This window comes from Quercus lobata, chromosome 9 (assembly GCF_001633185.2).
Source record: "Quercus lobata isolate SW786 chromosome 9, ValleyOak3.0 Primary Assembly, whole genome shotgun sequence".
In the NCBI taxonomy this organism is placed as follows: Eukaryota; Viridiplantae; Streptophyta; class Magnoliopsida; order Fagales; family Fagaceae; genus Quercus; species Quercus lobata.
In genome coordinates, this window is record NC_044912.1 from 48,762,509 (window position 1) to 48,778,397 (window position 15,889).

At 34.9% G+C, this 15,889-nt stretch overlaps 1 protein-coding gene across 2 annotated transcripts; it reads left to right on the top strand.

The window, feature by feature from the left end:
• The first annotated feature begins 1,751 nt into the window (after positions 1 to 1,751).
• On the top strand, positions 1,752 to 12,279 carry LOC115959548. 2 transcript variants are annotated; one of them, XM_031077987.1, is made up of 4 exons: positions 1,752 to 2,296; positions 6,777 to 7,285; positions 8,686 to 8,724; positions 11,954 to 12,279. In XM_031077987.1, exons 2-4 carry the CDS (start codon positions 6,797 to 6,799, stop codon positions 12,032 to 12,034), a joined length of 609 nt encoding a protein of 202 aa, XP_030933847.1. In that variant the 5' UTR covers positions 1,752 to 2,296; positions 6,777 to 6,796; the 3' UTR covers positions 12,035 to 12,279. The 2 variants fall into 2 exon arrangements, with proteins under 2 accessions (XP_030933847.1, XP_030933846.1); XM_031077986.1 differs by having other exon boundaries at positions 1,754 to 2,296; positions 6,780 to 7,285.
• The last annotated feature ends 3,610 nt before the right edge of the window (positions 12,280 to 15,889 follow it).

Consider the following 15,889-nt stretch of genomic DNA (forward strand, 5'->3'; position numbering starts at 1 on the left):
TCTGCACTCACAACAGGTTGAGAAGATGTGAACAAGTTCTCAAAATATTCCACAAAAATTCTAGCAATCTCCCCTTCATCCTCCTACCAATTATCTCCTGGATCCCTGATTCTGAGAATAGTGTTTCGTTGGTGTCTATTGGAGGCTTTTGCATGAAAGAAGGAAGTATTACGATCATCTGACTTCAACCAACAATTCCTTGATCGTTGATGCCACATGTCTTCTTCTACGGCTAGCATCTTATTTAGCTCCACCCTTGTTTCTTCAACTTCCTCCATATCCACCAGGCCACCCCGTCTCCCTTCCAACCATTGAAGCTTTTTCTGGAGTGTTGAGATCTTCTGACCCACATGTCCAAACGTATTTTTATTCCAAGAGGAAAGTGATCTCCTGCATTCATCCATGCATTGCATAAACAGATTTTGTGTACCCATATTTTTCCCTCTCTCCCAAGCTTCAGACACCACTTCCTCGCATTGTTCATCCTTAAGCCACATGGATTCAAACCTGAACATTTTAGATCTCCTATGCTTCCTTCGCCTTGCCTGTGGAGCTTTCAAGACGAGCATGCAATGGTCAAACGTCGATGCCGCCACATGGTGTAGTCTCACTTCCGGGAACATTGTCACCCAGGAAGAAGATACCAAGGCCCTGTCTAGACGTTCTCTAACCCAACCTCGATCACCTAGCCTCCTACTCCATGTAAAGTCTGATCCAACATAACCCATGTCTCGAAGGTTGCAGCGATTTACCGCCTCTCTAAAACTCCTCATCTGCCCTTCGGCCGTAAGGTACCTCCCACCTTCTCTCCTAAGTGTAATATTTCATTAAAGTCCCCCATGCAAAGCTACGGGAGATCACTTCTCGTGCTCAACTCTTCCAACAGTCTCCTTGAATCCTCTCTTTTACTAGTTTCTGGATGGCCGTAGAAACCGGTGAATCTCCACGTCCTGTTATTATGTTCTTCAGTAACTATAGCATTGATATGACGAGGAGAGAAAGTTTGAACGTCCACTTTCGTGGACCGTCCCCATAAGAGCGCCAAACCACCACCCCGCTTTATATTAGGAACTACCAGACCCTGTTGCCGATCCAGTTTGCTCTTGATATCTTCCATCTCTGACACTACAAGCTTGGTCTCAATGATGAAGACCAGAGTGAGATCTTCCTCCAAAACCACCTTTTGGAGAGCTTTAACTGTACAGGGGTTTCCAAGTCCCCGACAGTTCCAGCAAATGGCACTCATTGCTCCCGACAGGGCTGTCCTACAGCCGCCGCCGATCCCAGTTGTGTTGCCATTATTTTGCTAAGCATCTGAACCTCCCCTTCTATTTTCTGTTTTTTCCCCACCTCCTCTCCCATCGATATCTCTTCAAGAGGAAGACGTATCTTTCGCTTCAGTCCCCTTTCAATATCTTCAGGGTTCATCACCTTCTTAGTGGACTCATCATTCCTTTCATTTATACCCTGACCCTCTGTCCATGCATTCTCCTTTCCTGTCACGTTACTACCTTTTTTATTCTTTCTCTAAACTGGGCTCCTTAATCTTCTCATTTTTGTCTCACATGATGGACCTGGGTTATGGGTTCCAATAGAGAATAAGGATTGGGCTTGACTTAAGCCTTGGCGCATAGAGATATTATTTTGAGTGGGTAGAGCTCTGTCCACGTCCATATTTATCCTGTCCATTGCAGATGTGGGCCCAACCCGAAAGTCCATTGACCTCTCCTGCTCATTATCCCTTTCATTTAATTTTGAAACATCCGAAATTTTCTTCTTTTTTCCTCACAGTCCGGTATAGGATCTGGAAATTGTAAATCTTGCAGATTCATAGCAGTATCGAAAATCGCGGCGTCAATCTCTCTCAACTGATCTTCAAAATTTGTACGTACCGGATTGCTTGGATTTGCTCTTTTCAATTTTGGCCGTTTTCAAAACTTCAAACACAGTTTTTAGTGGCATATTGGTAAATAGAGGGACTTCGTGGGACCCATTGACAGTATATTGTCGCATCAAATTGAAGACTTAATATTACTGTTGCTCTTCCCCAAATATTTTCACAAAGCAAAGTTTCCCTCTTCAACTCTTCCTCAAAATTTTCACATCACATTTCCTCTTCTCCATTTCCAACAGTGTAAGTACAGAAAGTCCGAAGTACTTAATGAGGATGAGATGAACATTACATGATCAAAGACAAAATACCAAGGACTGTCAGACTCTTCACCGGCGACTGCGAGCTCTGTCACCGTCGGAATCTTCACCGTCAGCTGTCCTTATTTTCGTGATCTTCTCCCAGGTGCAAACTCTGCTCTCTCTCCCTCTCGATTTTCCATGTCCATTCTCAGATTTGTTCATTTTAATTCCTGTTTTATGGATTTTTAATGGTATTCTACTTTGGATGTTAAAATGGGTGTTTTACCGTGGATTTTTTTTTATGGCACTTTAAGTTTTTGCTAGTAATCACTTGCTCCATGTTACAGCTGAAGGAAAATAAACTCAAATCTCAAAACTTATAGTGATCATACAGTGCTAACTGCAAAGCCACTTGGGATGAAATTGATATGCTCTGTGTGTGTGTGTGTGTGTGTTTTTAGAAGCTATATTTGTTTGTGAGATAATGATTTAAGCAAGTGAGCTTACAGACAGAGACATATATATATATATATATATATACACACACACATAAGTGGATATAATATTAAAGGGTCGGTTTCAAAAAATTACAAATAACATTGCATAAACTACTGTTTTTGAGTTAGGGACAAGTTTTGATAGCTGGGAGTAATGCAGTTAACCTCAATCAGTCCATGGTAACTAGCTGAATTCATGTTTTGATTATCACTTTGATTGTTTTGATTGCATCTATGTTATTGTAGTCACTGTTTTGATGATCATGTATCTAAAAATGGGAAGCTTTTCTGTTGGATCTGTTGAATGTTGTTTTTGCTAAGTTGAGGTTGGCTTTAGAGCTGTTTTGCGTGGGTCTTTGACATAAGAAATGGTATTTGCGCGGGCCAGATGAAAATTTTAAAAGTGGCCTTTTAATATTTAAATATTAATAATAAAAATATATATATTGAAGTTTTTTTATTTAAAATCTTTTTTTTTTCTTTTTTAGATACTAAATTACTAATTAAATTTTTGTATTTAAGTTCTTCAAACATTCCTTTTTCAATTGATAATATAGTTAATCCACTTAATCTTTTAATCTTTTTTGTGACATAGTAGAATTTAAATAAAATTTTATTAATTTTAAATTTGAAATTTTTTTTTTTTAAAGTGTAACTGTAATAGATATTGTTAGTAATATTCTATAAGCAATATATACATTTAGAAAAGAATTTAGTCTTTTTAAATAATTAAGGACATTAATTAATCTATTTTCTAGTAGACATTTATAAGGAGAAAATATTTGTAGATAAATAAAACACAATTTATAATTAAAAATAAAATTAAAGTATAGAACAATAGGACTTGGTAATGGTAATTTTTCTAAAGACCACTTTAAAGTCTAAATTTTCACAAATAAAAATTAATTTAATATATGATTCAATAAATTAGTGTCAAATATAAATGAGATGATATTATACCCATCAAATTATCAAATTATTAATCAAATTATCAAATTATTAATTGGAATAATAATTTATAACAATAGACAAAGCGAAAAACCGTGATCATAAAAAAAAAAAAAAAAAAGGAAAAGAAAAAATAGTGGGAAACCGCCTAGGTAATAACTGTGGGCTGCACTGCACAGTTGCGCACTGTGCAGCCCGTGCAGTGCAGATGTGCCTCATGTGAGCAGGCCAGCAGGGCCTGTACTATCTTCCTATGGCTAACTTTTAAAGCAAAAAACGTGTCCTAAGCAGGGTACGAGCAAAAAAAAAACGTGTCCCATGATAGGACTCCCATCAATAAAATAAACTAGAAATATATATAATTTAAGTTAAATAAATAGAAGACTCTGAGTGTGTGTCTGGATCCACTGAAAACTGCTGCGTTTACGTTTTACGTTTCAGCTTTTTTTTTTTTTTTTTTTTTTTTTACGCTAAAACGCTACTGTTCATTACTGTTATGAACAGTAGCCGCAACTTTTGACCGTGAACAGTGTATATGTGCACTGTTTATGGACCCACAAATTATACTTTTCAACAACTTTTTCATTAAAAATGGGTCTCACGATACTATTCACACATTTAAAAATTATTTTGCTACAGTGTTTTCAGTTTTCAGTTTCAGCAAAATAAGTTCTATCCAAACACACCCTGAGTCTTCATTTTCGGAAAGACAAAGGGAAAGAGCTGAGAAGAAAAATTCAAGACTGACTGAGTTTATGGAAAAAGATCCAGAATCAAGATGAAGATAAAGAAAAGAAAGCTAAAAATATAGATGGAGAGGCAGAGAGATGAGAGATTTTTCTTTTGTTTTTGAAATTTATAATCTTTATTGTAGCATATTTTAAGATAATTACTTTATATTATTAATGAGTTTGTCCATATTAATTTTGATTTTCGCATATTTCAAGAATGTGTTAATAAATTTTTCTCTTAAAATTTAATTTCGTTAGTTGAAATTTGACTATTTTTATTTTATTTTTCTTTTTAATTTTCTGCATTTTAGGATAAATAGGATCTTTTTAATGTATTTTATTAACCAATAAAATTGCTTAATTTTTTTAATTAAAATATATAGATAAATACATAATATATATATATATATATTTTTTTTTTTTTTACAAGTGAGGCTTTTTTTTTTTTATTTTATTAAGAAACCTTAAACGATTGTATCAATTATATCACCCTGAACTGGCCTGCCCATAACTCGTAACTCAGCTGTCAGTTTCTCTAAAAAATTCCAAAATTCTTTTATGTGGCCAACATAACCCAATCACATAATTTAAGCCTACCTTTTGCTAAAATGGTGGAGCCCACCCACTCACACCACACTATTTGCTTATGGTGGCTACCCGTGTGGGAATTTCTCTTACCTCTAGCAAGACATTTTCTCCCAGTGCAGCACGCCCAGTCCAGAACATTGTCACTGCTACGGTCAACATCTCCAAACCACGACTTTTTACACAAGGGGTGTGCTTGAACAACTGGACCTAGCTAGCCTTTGCAAACCAGTACATACTTATCAATTTAACTGAAGCAAATTAAGACTAGTGCTATCATATTGCCAAATTAAATGTATAAGAACATCCACAACAGAGGAGTTAAAAAGCTAATTTTTTAGTTCCACCAAAAGTTACTTTATTTATCTTACCTATACACATGTTCTAGCAGTGGATCTATTTTAATTTTCAACACAATAAAATAATATAAATATCACAATAAAATATACCCAAAAAACATCCACAACACTAACTACAACCACCTCTACCATCAGCCACAGGCACAACCACCACCGCCATCGGCCACAACCACTACTCTACTTTGGCAACCACAACACAACATAGGAAAAAAAAAAAAAAAAATCAAAACCACAACCACAACCCCATCACCACCAGTCACCACAAATCACCAGCCATGACAGCCATAACCACAACCCACTGCCATAACCACAACCACAACCACAACCATAACCATAACCATAAACCACAAAACTCATAGTCAAAATTCACAAAACCCACTGTCAAAGCCAAAATCACCCACCACCACCACAACTAAAATTCATAAACCCACTACTACAGCCAAAATCATCCACCACCACTATCATAGCCAAAATCAACGACCACCACCACAACCACCAAACCCATATGAAAATACCAAAAAAAAAAAAATTCATTCAATCGCAGAAAAGAGAATAGAGATATGGGCGGCAGCGGTGGCTTGTGGCTTGGGGAGGACAGTGTCGGCGTGGGTCTGATCCGCGGAAGAGAAGTGGGCGGAGGCGTGGGTCGGAGACGTGGATCAGCGGCTTGGGACTTGGGTCGGCTTGGGCCGGTGACGTTCAGGCCGGCGGAGGAGTGTGTCGGAGGCTTAGGGCTTGGGTCGGCTTGGGCCGGTGACGTTTAGGCCGGCAGAGGCGTGGCTCGGAGAGCACTAAGTGAATGAGAGAGAGAGAGAGTGACTGAGAGAGAGAGAGGCGAGAGTGACTGAGAAAGAGGCATTTTTATTATTTTAATCACCGACCAAATAAAATAATATTTTTTTTTAGCTCTCATGAACAATGCGAATCTATTTATAGATGTGCACTGTAGCAATGGAGCTAAAAAAAAATAGATTTAGTTCCATTGTCGGAGCATCATTTTAGTGTTTGAGGAGCTAAAATACAGCAATATAATTACACTGCTGCAAATACTTCTCAATAAGAGTATTCCCATTAAGTGTGTCAAATATCAAATATTTGACATTTGACACATCAAACTTTAAAATATCACTTTCATCAAGTGTTTTAAATGTCATAATATTTAGCATTGATGAACAGTGCAATCTCAAATTTGAGACCACACTGTTCACAAATTGTAAAACTTATATTTTTTTTAAATTCAGGTGGTCGTTTTCTTTTAAAGAAAGAATAAAAATTGAATGAAATTGTTTGTAAAAAAAATGAATAAAAATTTTAAAGAAAGAATATTTAAATGAAATTGGAAAAAAAAAAAAAATGTTTGATGTTTATTATATTAATTGTAAAATGAGGTGTTAAAATTGTAAAAGTAGTGTTTTGAAATTGTAAATGCTAACGGCCTGTTTGGTAGCTCAACTCTAACACACATTTTTACATTTTAAATAACATTACACACATTTTATAATTGTTGATGAGAATGCTCTAAACAGCTCAAGCAGCCTTTGACATGGCAAATATGGAAGAGTTACACATGGCTGCTTCAGCTTACTATAGTAATGCCTCCGATGAACTTAGGCAACGAGCAACAGAGTTCTTCAATTCAATGGATACGAATGGCGATGGGGGAGTTAGCTTCAATGAGTTCGTCCAATTCTTCGTTCAAAACGGATACAACAGGGGCGACCCCAATTTTTTCCGTAGTTTGGACCGCAATGGAGATGGGTTCTTGGATTTCTTTGAAGTCCTCACGTTTTACTACGTCTTCAAAACCAGGAGTGTGTGGTGTAAGTACTGTGGAGTTTACCTAACGGGACTGTATTTCACGTGCGTTGAATGCTTTGACCATGCTAGAGGTAACACCTACGACCTTTGTTCTACGTGCTATGGGGAACGGAGGCACCAGCAGCATCATTACCACCATAACAACTTCTTGGATAGCTACGTCTTGCTCCGGGCCAGGGCAGGCCTCCCTGCAGGTGCCCAAAATCTTCAACAGGTAAGGAAAATGTTTTTTTTTTTTTTTTTTGGTTTGAAAAATATAAAGAGTAGACAGCAAGTCAGCAAGAATAGGAAAAATTACTAAAATAACCGTATATGTGTAACTCCATATTTGGCTATTTAAAAAAAAAAAAAATGTTGGTAGGAAGTTCAAAATGAAATTAGAGTAAGAGCATTTGCATCAATTAATGCATAGAAAAAGATATTAATTTTACACATTTATTATCAAAATCACTCACTTCATGTAAAATAGATAATGTGACGTGGAATATTTGGAAAAAGTGATTAGGTAAAATAGAAAAAGTAGGTTTTATGCCAAAAAAGACGAAATTTTTTGAGCGAGCTGATGTGAATGCTATAACAACTTATCACTTAAAATTTGTTGTAAAAATATAGATATATCATTACTCATAGGAAAAATTACTATATGGCTATATATTTTTTTTAATAAAATGCTATATTTACAATATTTTTATAACAAATTTTAGGTGATAAATTATAATTAGTTATAATTTGAATTCATCAGTGAAATTATTTTTTTATCTACTATTAACAATCTGCCTTTTGTTGTGAAAATATTATCGACATATCATTTTATTTTAAGGTTTAACAGTAATAACTAGTATTTATTTACCTTTTAAGGGAAATTAGCATTTCCTATTTATGGATGAATATAAATGCTTTACTCACTTATTCATGCATCTATATTATCAAATCAATAGGTCAAACTATATATATGTTGACACATCAAACCAATGAAATAAATTGTGTTGTAATAACTCTAAACTTTGATTCTAAAAAAAAAAAAAAAAAAATTATATAATTGTTTAATGCAGGCACTGGTTCAACATGCTCCAAATATATCTCAACAGCTAATTTTTTCTGCTCTTTTCTTCTTCTTCTTTAATTCTCCCCATTACTACCTTCTCAAAAAAAAAAAAAAAAAAACCCTTTACTCATAATCTTATATCTTTATATTGACAATTAAAAGACACAAATCAAGAATAGTAGTTCTTGCGAATGTAAATCCACTTGAATTAAGTTAATTTAGTAAAATTAATATCATTCAAGAACGTTGGTGTGAAAAACTTCTAATTTTTATTTTGAATTAAGTTTATTTTGAACTTCTATTTTGAAATGTACTAATTGGTAGTAGATAGTTTTATTTATTTATTTAGAAGAGGTAGTAGATAGTTTGAATTAGGTCAAACTATATACAAAAGATTATGTTGTATAACTCTAAATATGTCAGGAGTTTTGAAGTTCAATTAATAGTTCTTGGTGTTTCCAATGGAAATATTGGAGTTCAAATACTCCATCTTCCAGCTATTGAATTAGCAAGAGAAAAAAAGAAAAAAAGAGGAAAAACTCTAAACTTGATCTAATTTTTTAATACAGGCACTAGTTCCATCACGTCCTCCAAATACACCACGACAGGTAAGTTTCTTTGTTCTCTTCTTCTTCTTTAATTTTCTCCTTTACTAATAAGTTTACATCTTTGTCTTAACAATTAATAGACACAATTTTTTTAAAAATAGTAGTTTTTCTTGCATTTGCACATCGATCCACTTGAATTAAGGGGTTTTTTGTTGTTGTTGTTGTTGAGAAACCACTTGAATTAAGTTAATTTTGGAAATTAAACTCATATATATTAAATGTACCAATCACACATTTAATTTCATAATTTTTTGTTGTTGTTGTTGTGTTAGTACCTATGATTTAAATCACCTTAAGGTTGATCTTAGAATAATATGTAACATTTTATGGACTATGTAAACATACTAGAAATATTATGTGCCACTGATATGTTTCATTTTAGTAACCAAAAAAATGATAAGTTTTGTTATATATTGATAGGATATTTAAAATTTTGATATTAACAAAAAATTACATGAAATTATCATGGTTTAAGTTATATATAAGCTACAGTTAAAAAAGACTTAAAATAAAAAATACAACCTAAAAATATTAAAATACTATAGCTAAATGTACGATGTACAAATCTTGGTATATGTAGATTGTAGCTACACATAGTGTGAGTTACATGCTAGTTAATATTATGCAAGAAAAGATGGTGTGGAAATTACTTTTTATTTTGAACTTCTATTTTTTGAAATTTCCTAAACTAGTAGTAGGTAGTTTAAATTAGGTCAAACTATACTTTTGGTCCCCCAACCATGGGAGTCTTTTCTAGTTCATCTTATACATTTAATCATGTGAATTTCACTCCCAAAAATTAATTGTTTTAATTGCATCCCTCAACTTTAAAAATCAAACTTATATTGATATGTTGTCAATACAAGCGGCTCATCCCTACAAAATTGAGAAATGTGAACCCACCCTTCCCTCCCCGCGTGCACACACAAAAGAAGGGGAAAAAAAAGGAGTTAAACCAATATCTACAAATTCTTAAGGGAGTACTTGCAAGTGAAAACCATGATTGTTCTAACTCAGCGAATAGTATACATTATAAATTTTACAATATGGGAGAAAAGGGTGGAGAGCTAACAAGAGATTGTAGATAGCTTGAGACTGTGAGGTCCACAAAGAACTCTAGAACCCCTAAAATACTCATTACAACTCATTGGTGATGCTTCATTTTTATTGAGTTGGTTACTTCAGTTAGGCCCATATTTTGGTGAAGGCCTTCCTTTGCACTGTCTTGGTACAATTGCTGCCGTCAATTGATATCTTTCTCCACTTGTTCTCATGGAAAAATCTTTTATGCGTTTCATACATCTGGCACAGTAGATGCTTTCTCAACTCATATCCATGGCCCAGAGTCCAACACTAAAGCTAATGTCAAGCCTACTAGCAATTAGATAAAAGAGGATTCCTATCATACTTCTATATACGGTGGGATCAACACTCTTACCCATCAAGTCAATAATGAGCTTAACATTAGAACTCATGGGTGTTCTAACAAAACTAGCAGATTTTGGTCTAATACCACTTGGGTTATAGATAGACCTCTGTTAATTAATTCAATTACCCGCACTCAAAATTTCTTCAAATTTCTTCCTCCAATCCCATTTTCGGCCTCCATTGATCTTCAAAACCTTGGTAAGTGTTCTCAATCATATATGCATGAAGGCTTGAACATTTGCGGAATGGTGTATTACTAATTCTGTGGTGGTCTATTCCTAATGCTTTTGGACCTGGACCCCCAATTTATTTGGACTTTGAGTTGGGCTTTTCCCACACTGGGAGGTCCAAGATGTGGCTATTGATGTCACTTTTGGAGTTCTAGTGTTACTTGACACCAAACCACCTTGATCTTACCTCAACCGAGAGGGTTGCTAAGCCGCAAAGCCCTCTCCTTGAAATCTGAATAGGATTTCCTTCTCCCTGAGATATATTTTTCCTTACTGCTCGTGTCTTGCTTACCAAAATTTTCCAACCCCTTCTTCCTACCACTCCTACCGTATTTATATCCCTCTGTCAGTGTGGTCATCATAATGAGAGAATATTCCACATGTTAGTGGGCCTTTTGTATCATATCTCTAGTCAGAGGAGACCCACTTCTTGCTGTTGACTGACCTCCTAATAACTGTATGATGTCGGTTATTGCTCAGTAGACGGATTCTCCTAAGGCATTGTGTCTTGATCATGACATGTCTTGGTGTACTTTATTCGTAAGTTCGGCTTGTTCCAGATTGTTCAACTAGTAGGTTGAGATGGGCCAAGGCTATCTAATGAGTGGACTTGCAGTTCGGGACCAGCCTGTTATTATTGGTCCGTACAAATTCTGGTCAAGAGAAGTTTAAAATAGTAATGGTATAGAAATAGAATCTTAATAATGAAATGAGTCTCCATATCAATTAAATGTATAGGATATAAGTTTCACATTGGAGGGGTGAGATGAGAGAGGAGAGAAGTGGAAAATGTGGCCAAAATATGAGGCTTCTTATTTGCAGGGGGCAAGTCCAGGATTTCAAGTGAGAAAAATGGCAAAGTATTAACAAAATGATTCTTGGAAATGCTAATTATTGTTGTAAGTAAAAAAAGAATGCATCAAAAAAAAAAAAAAAAAGACTAAAAAAAAATTAGATGACAAATCAAATAGACAAACAAAAAGAAATAGAGAGGCAAAGAGTTTTATACAAAATTCGATGCTAAGATTAATTAATGTTATAAGATTATTTATTTGTGTCTAACAATACTTTGTCACTTTGATATAAAGAGGCTAAAAACTAAAAGATAAAATAAACACAACATTAATCTGGAAACATTCCCTGGGCCGTTCCTGCACTTTTAGTACTATCAGTTATCACATATATGTATTGAAATTTAATTGGGTAACCTAGTATACTGTAATTAAGGAGCTATATCTAAGTCTTGTCATATTATTAAATTATTTTCAAGTAGATAGTAGGGTTGTTTTTGGAATTATAGACAATTGGACCCTGTAGAGTTAATATTTTTATTATAAATTTGGATTAGAATCATTAGACACAACTAAAAGAGCTAAATTAATTAGCTTGACTTCATTTTCTACTGCATGGTTTTTTTTTTTTTAGAATCTTTCTACTGCATAGTTTGTAGACTTCTAACACCCATAAACGGTATAATTATATATTCAATTTACTACAAAAAATTGAATGTAAAAGTAAAACCTTGATTTCTGATTCAAGTGTACCTGATTCTTGTTTGAGTACGCTTTCAGAGGTGGACACCATTTCAATTACTGGAGATGACTGTTAGTGCTGGGTATTTGGCTTCTCAATTTGGTTGTAGCATCATGTGATGGTTTATTTGGAAATTTGAGGTGGACAAGGATTGGCACGCACGATGCAGGAATCAACATGGCTAACAGAAGATTATATGTCTTCTTTCTTTGCATTTATTTTTCACTCCGCTATTTCTTTTTTAACAACTCATCAAATATTTATTCTTGCTTTGGTTTTCCTAATGAGTGTTAAACTAGTTTACATGATATATTTTTTTTAGAAGTGTTTGGTTTGTAATATTTTCAATATTTTCATAACAAAATTCTAGGCATCAAATTATTTATGGTTTTAATTTGAATCTAACATTCTGAATAATAGTATGTGACAATATCAATGAGATGATATTATACCCATCAAATTATCAAATTATTAATTGGTATAATAATTTATAACAATAGACAAAGCGAAAAACCGTGATCATAAAAAAAAAAAATAGAAAAGAAAAAATAGTGGGAAACCGCCTAAGTAATAACTGTGGGCTGCACTGCACAGTTGCGCACTGTGCAGCCTGTGCAGTGCAGATGTGCCTCATGTGAGCAGGCCAGCAGGGCCTGTACTATCTTCTTATGGCTAACTTTTAAAGCAAAAAAAAAAACGTGTCCCATGATAGGACTCCCATCAATAAAATAAACTAGAAATATATATAATTTAAGTTAAATAAATAGAAGACTCTTGAGTCTTCATTTTCGGAAAGAGAGGGGAAGAGCTGAGAAGAAAAATTCAAGACTGACTCAGTTTATGGAAAAAGATCCATTTTCGGAAAGACAGAGGGGAAGAGTTGAGAAGCAAAATTCAAGACTGACTCAGTTTATGGAAAAAGATCCAGAATCAAGATGAAGATAAAGAAAAGAAAGGTAAAAATATAGATAGAGAGAAAGCGATGTGAGATTTTTTTTTTTTTTTTTTTTTTGAAATTTATAATCTTTATTGTAGCATATTTTAAGATAATTACGTTATATTATTAATGAGTTTGTCTATATTAATTTTGATTTTAGCATATTTCAAAAATGTGTTAATAAATTTTTCTCTTAAAATTTAATTTTGTTAGTTGAAATTTGACTATTTTTATTTTATTTTTCTTTTTAATTTTCTGCATTTTAGGATAAATAGGATCTTTTTAATGTATTTTATTAACCAATAAAATTGCTTAATTTTTTTTAATTAAATATATAGATAAATACATAATATATATATATATATATTTTTTTTTTTTTTTTTATTAAGAAACCTTAAACGACTGTATCAATTATATCACCTTGAACTGGCCTGCTCATAACTCATAACTCAGTTGTCAGTTTCTCTAAAAAATTCCAAAATTCTTGTATGTGGCCAACATAACCCAATCACATAATTTAAGCCTACCTTTTGCTAAAATGGTGGAGCCCACCCACTCACACCACACTATTTGCTTATGGTGGCTACCCGCGTGGGAATTTCTCTTACCTCTAGCAAGACATTTTCTCCCAGTGCAGCACGCCCAGTCCAGAACATTGTCACTGCTACGGTCAACATCTCCAAACCACGACTTTTTACACAAGGGGTGTGCTTGAACAGCTGGACCTAGCTAGCCTTTGCAAACCAGTACATACTTATCAATTTAACTGAAGCAAATTAAGACTAGTGCTATCATATTGCCAAATTAAATGTATAAGAACATCCACAACAGAGGAGCTAAAAAGCTAATTTTTTAGCTTCACCAAAAGTTACTTTATTTATCTTACCTATACACATGTTCCAGCAGTGGATCTATTTTAATTTTCAACACAATAAAATAATATAAATATCACAATAAAATATACCCAAAAAACATTCACAACACCAACCACAATCACCTCTACCATCAGCCACAGGCACAACCACCACTACTATCGGCCACAACCACTACTTTACTTTGGCAACCACAACACAACATAGGGAAAAAAAAAAAAAAAAATCAAAACCACAACCACAACCACAATCACAACCCCATCACCACCAGTCACCACAAACCACCAGTCATGACAACCACAACCACAACCACAACCCACTGCCATAACCACGACCATAAACCACAAAACTCATAGTCAAAATTCACAAAACCCACTGTCAAAGCCAAAATTACCCACCACCACCACAACTAAAATTCATAAACCCACTACTACAGCCAAAATCATCCCCCACCACTACCATAGCCAAAATCAACCACCACCACCACAACCACCAAACCCATATGAAAATACCAAAAAAAAAAAAAAATTCATTCAATCGCAGAAAAGAGAATAGAGATATGGGCGGCAGCGGTGGCTTGCAGCTTGGGGAGGACAGTGTCGACGTGGGTCTGATCAGCGGAAGAGAAGTGGGCGGAGGCGTGGGTTGGAGATGTGGATTGGCGGCTTGGGGCTTGGTTCGGCTTGGGCCGGTGATGTTCAGGCCGGCGGAGGCTTGTGTCGGAGGCTTAGGGCTTGGGTCGGCTTGGGCCGGTGACGTTCAGGCCGGCAGAGGCGTGGCTCGGAGAGCACTAAGTGAATGAGAGAGAGAGAGAGTGACTGAGGGAGAGAGAGGCGAGAGTGACTGAGAGAGAGGCATTTTTATTATTTTAATCACCGGCCAAATAAAATAATATTTTTTTTTTAGCTCTCATGAACAATGCACATCTATTTATAGATGTGCACTGTGGCAATGGAGCTAAAAAAAAATAGATTTAGTTCCATTGTTGGAGCATCATTTTAGTGTTTGAGAAGCTAAAATATAGCAATATAATTACACTACTGCAAATGCTTCTCAATAAGAGTATTCCCATTAAGTATGTCAAATATCAAATATTTGACATTTGACACATCAAACTTTAAAATATCACTTTCACATTTGACACATCAAACTTTAAAATATCACTTTCATCAAGTGTTTTAAATGTCATAATATTTAGCATTGATGAACAGTGCAATCTCAAATTTGAGACCACACTGTTCACAAATTGTAAAACTTATATTTTTTTTAAATTCAGGTGGTCGTTTTCTTTTAAAGAAAGAATAAAAATTGAATGAAATTGTTTGTAAAAAAAATGAATAAAAATTTTAAAGAAAGAATATTTAAATGAAATTGGAAAAAAAAAAAAAATGTTTGATGTTTATTATATTAATTGTAAAATGAGGTGTTAAAATTGTAAAAGTAGTGTTTTGAAATTGTAAATGCTAACGGCCTGTTTGGTAGCTCAACTCTAACACACATTTTTACATTTTAAATAACATTACACACATTTTATAATTGTTGATGAGAATGCTCTAAACAGCTCAAGCAGCCTTTGACATGGCAAATATGGAAGAGTTACACATGGCTGCTTCAGCTTACTATAGTAATGCCTCCGATGAACTTAGGCAACGAGCAACAGAGTTCTTCAATTAAATGGATACGAATGGCGATGGGGGAGTTAGCTTCAATGAGTTCGTCCAATTCTTCGTTCAAAACGGATACAACAGGGGCGACCCCAATTTTTTCCGTAGTTTGGACCGCAATGGAGATGGGTTCTTGGATTTCTTTGAAGTCCTCACGTTTTACTACATCTTCAAAACCAGGGGTTTGTCGTGTGGTTACTGTAGAATTGGCCTAATGGGAATGTATTTCACGTGCGTTGCATGCTTTGACAATGCTGGAGGTAACACCTACGACCTTTGTCCTACGTGCTATGAGGCACGGAGGCACCAGCAGCAGCATCCCCACCATAACCACTTCTTGGATAGCAACGTCTTGCTCCGGGCCAAGGCAGGCATCCCTCTTCTTGCAGGTGCCCCAAATGTGTGGTGTGATTCCTGTAGAAATCAGCTAATGGGACTGTATTTCACGTGCGTTGCATGCTTTGACAATGCTAGAAGTACAGGTAACACCTACGACCTTTG

What these genes read in the sequence shown, in the direction of transcription:
- LOC115959548 (XM_031077987.1), top strand. Translation starts at nt 6,797, where the DNA reads ATGGCAAATATGGAAGAGTTACACATGGCTGCTTCAGCTTACTATAGT. An exon ending in GTGCCCAAAATCTTCAACAG is followed by an intron (nt 7,286 to 8,685) that starts GTAAGGAAAATG and finishes TTTTTAATACAG; the next exon opens with GCACTAGTTCCATCACGTCC. An exon ending in CTCCAAATACACCACGACAG is followed by an intron (nt 8,725 to 11,953) that starts GTAAGTTTCTTT and finishes GTACGCTTTCAG; the next exon opens with AGGTGGACACCATTTCAATT.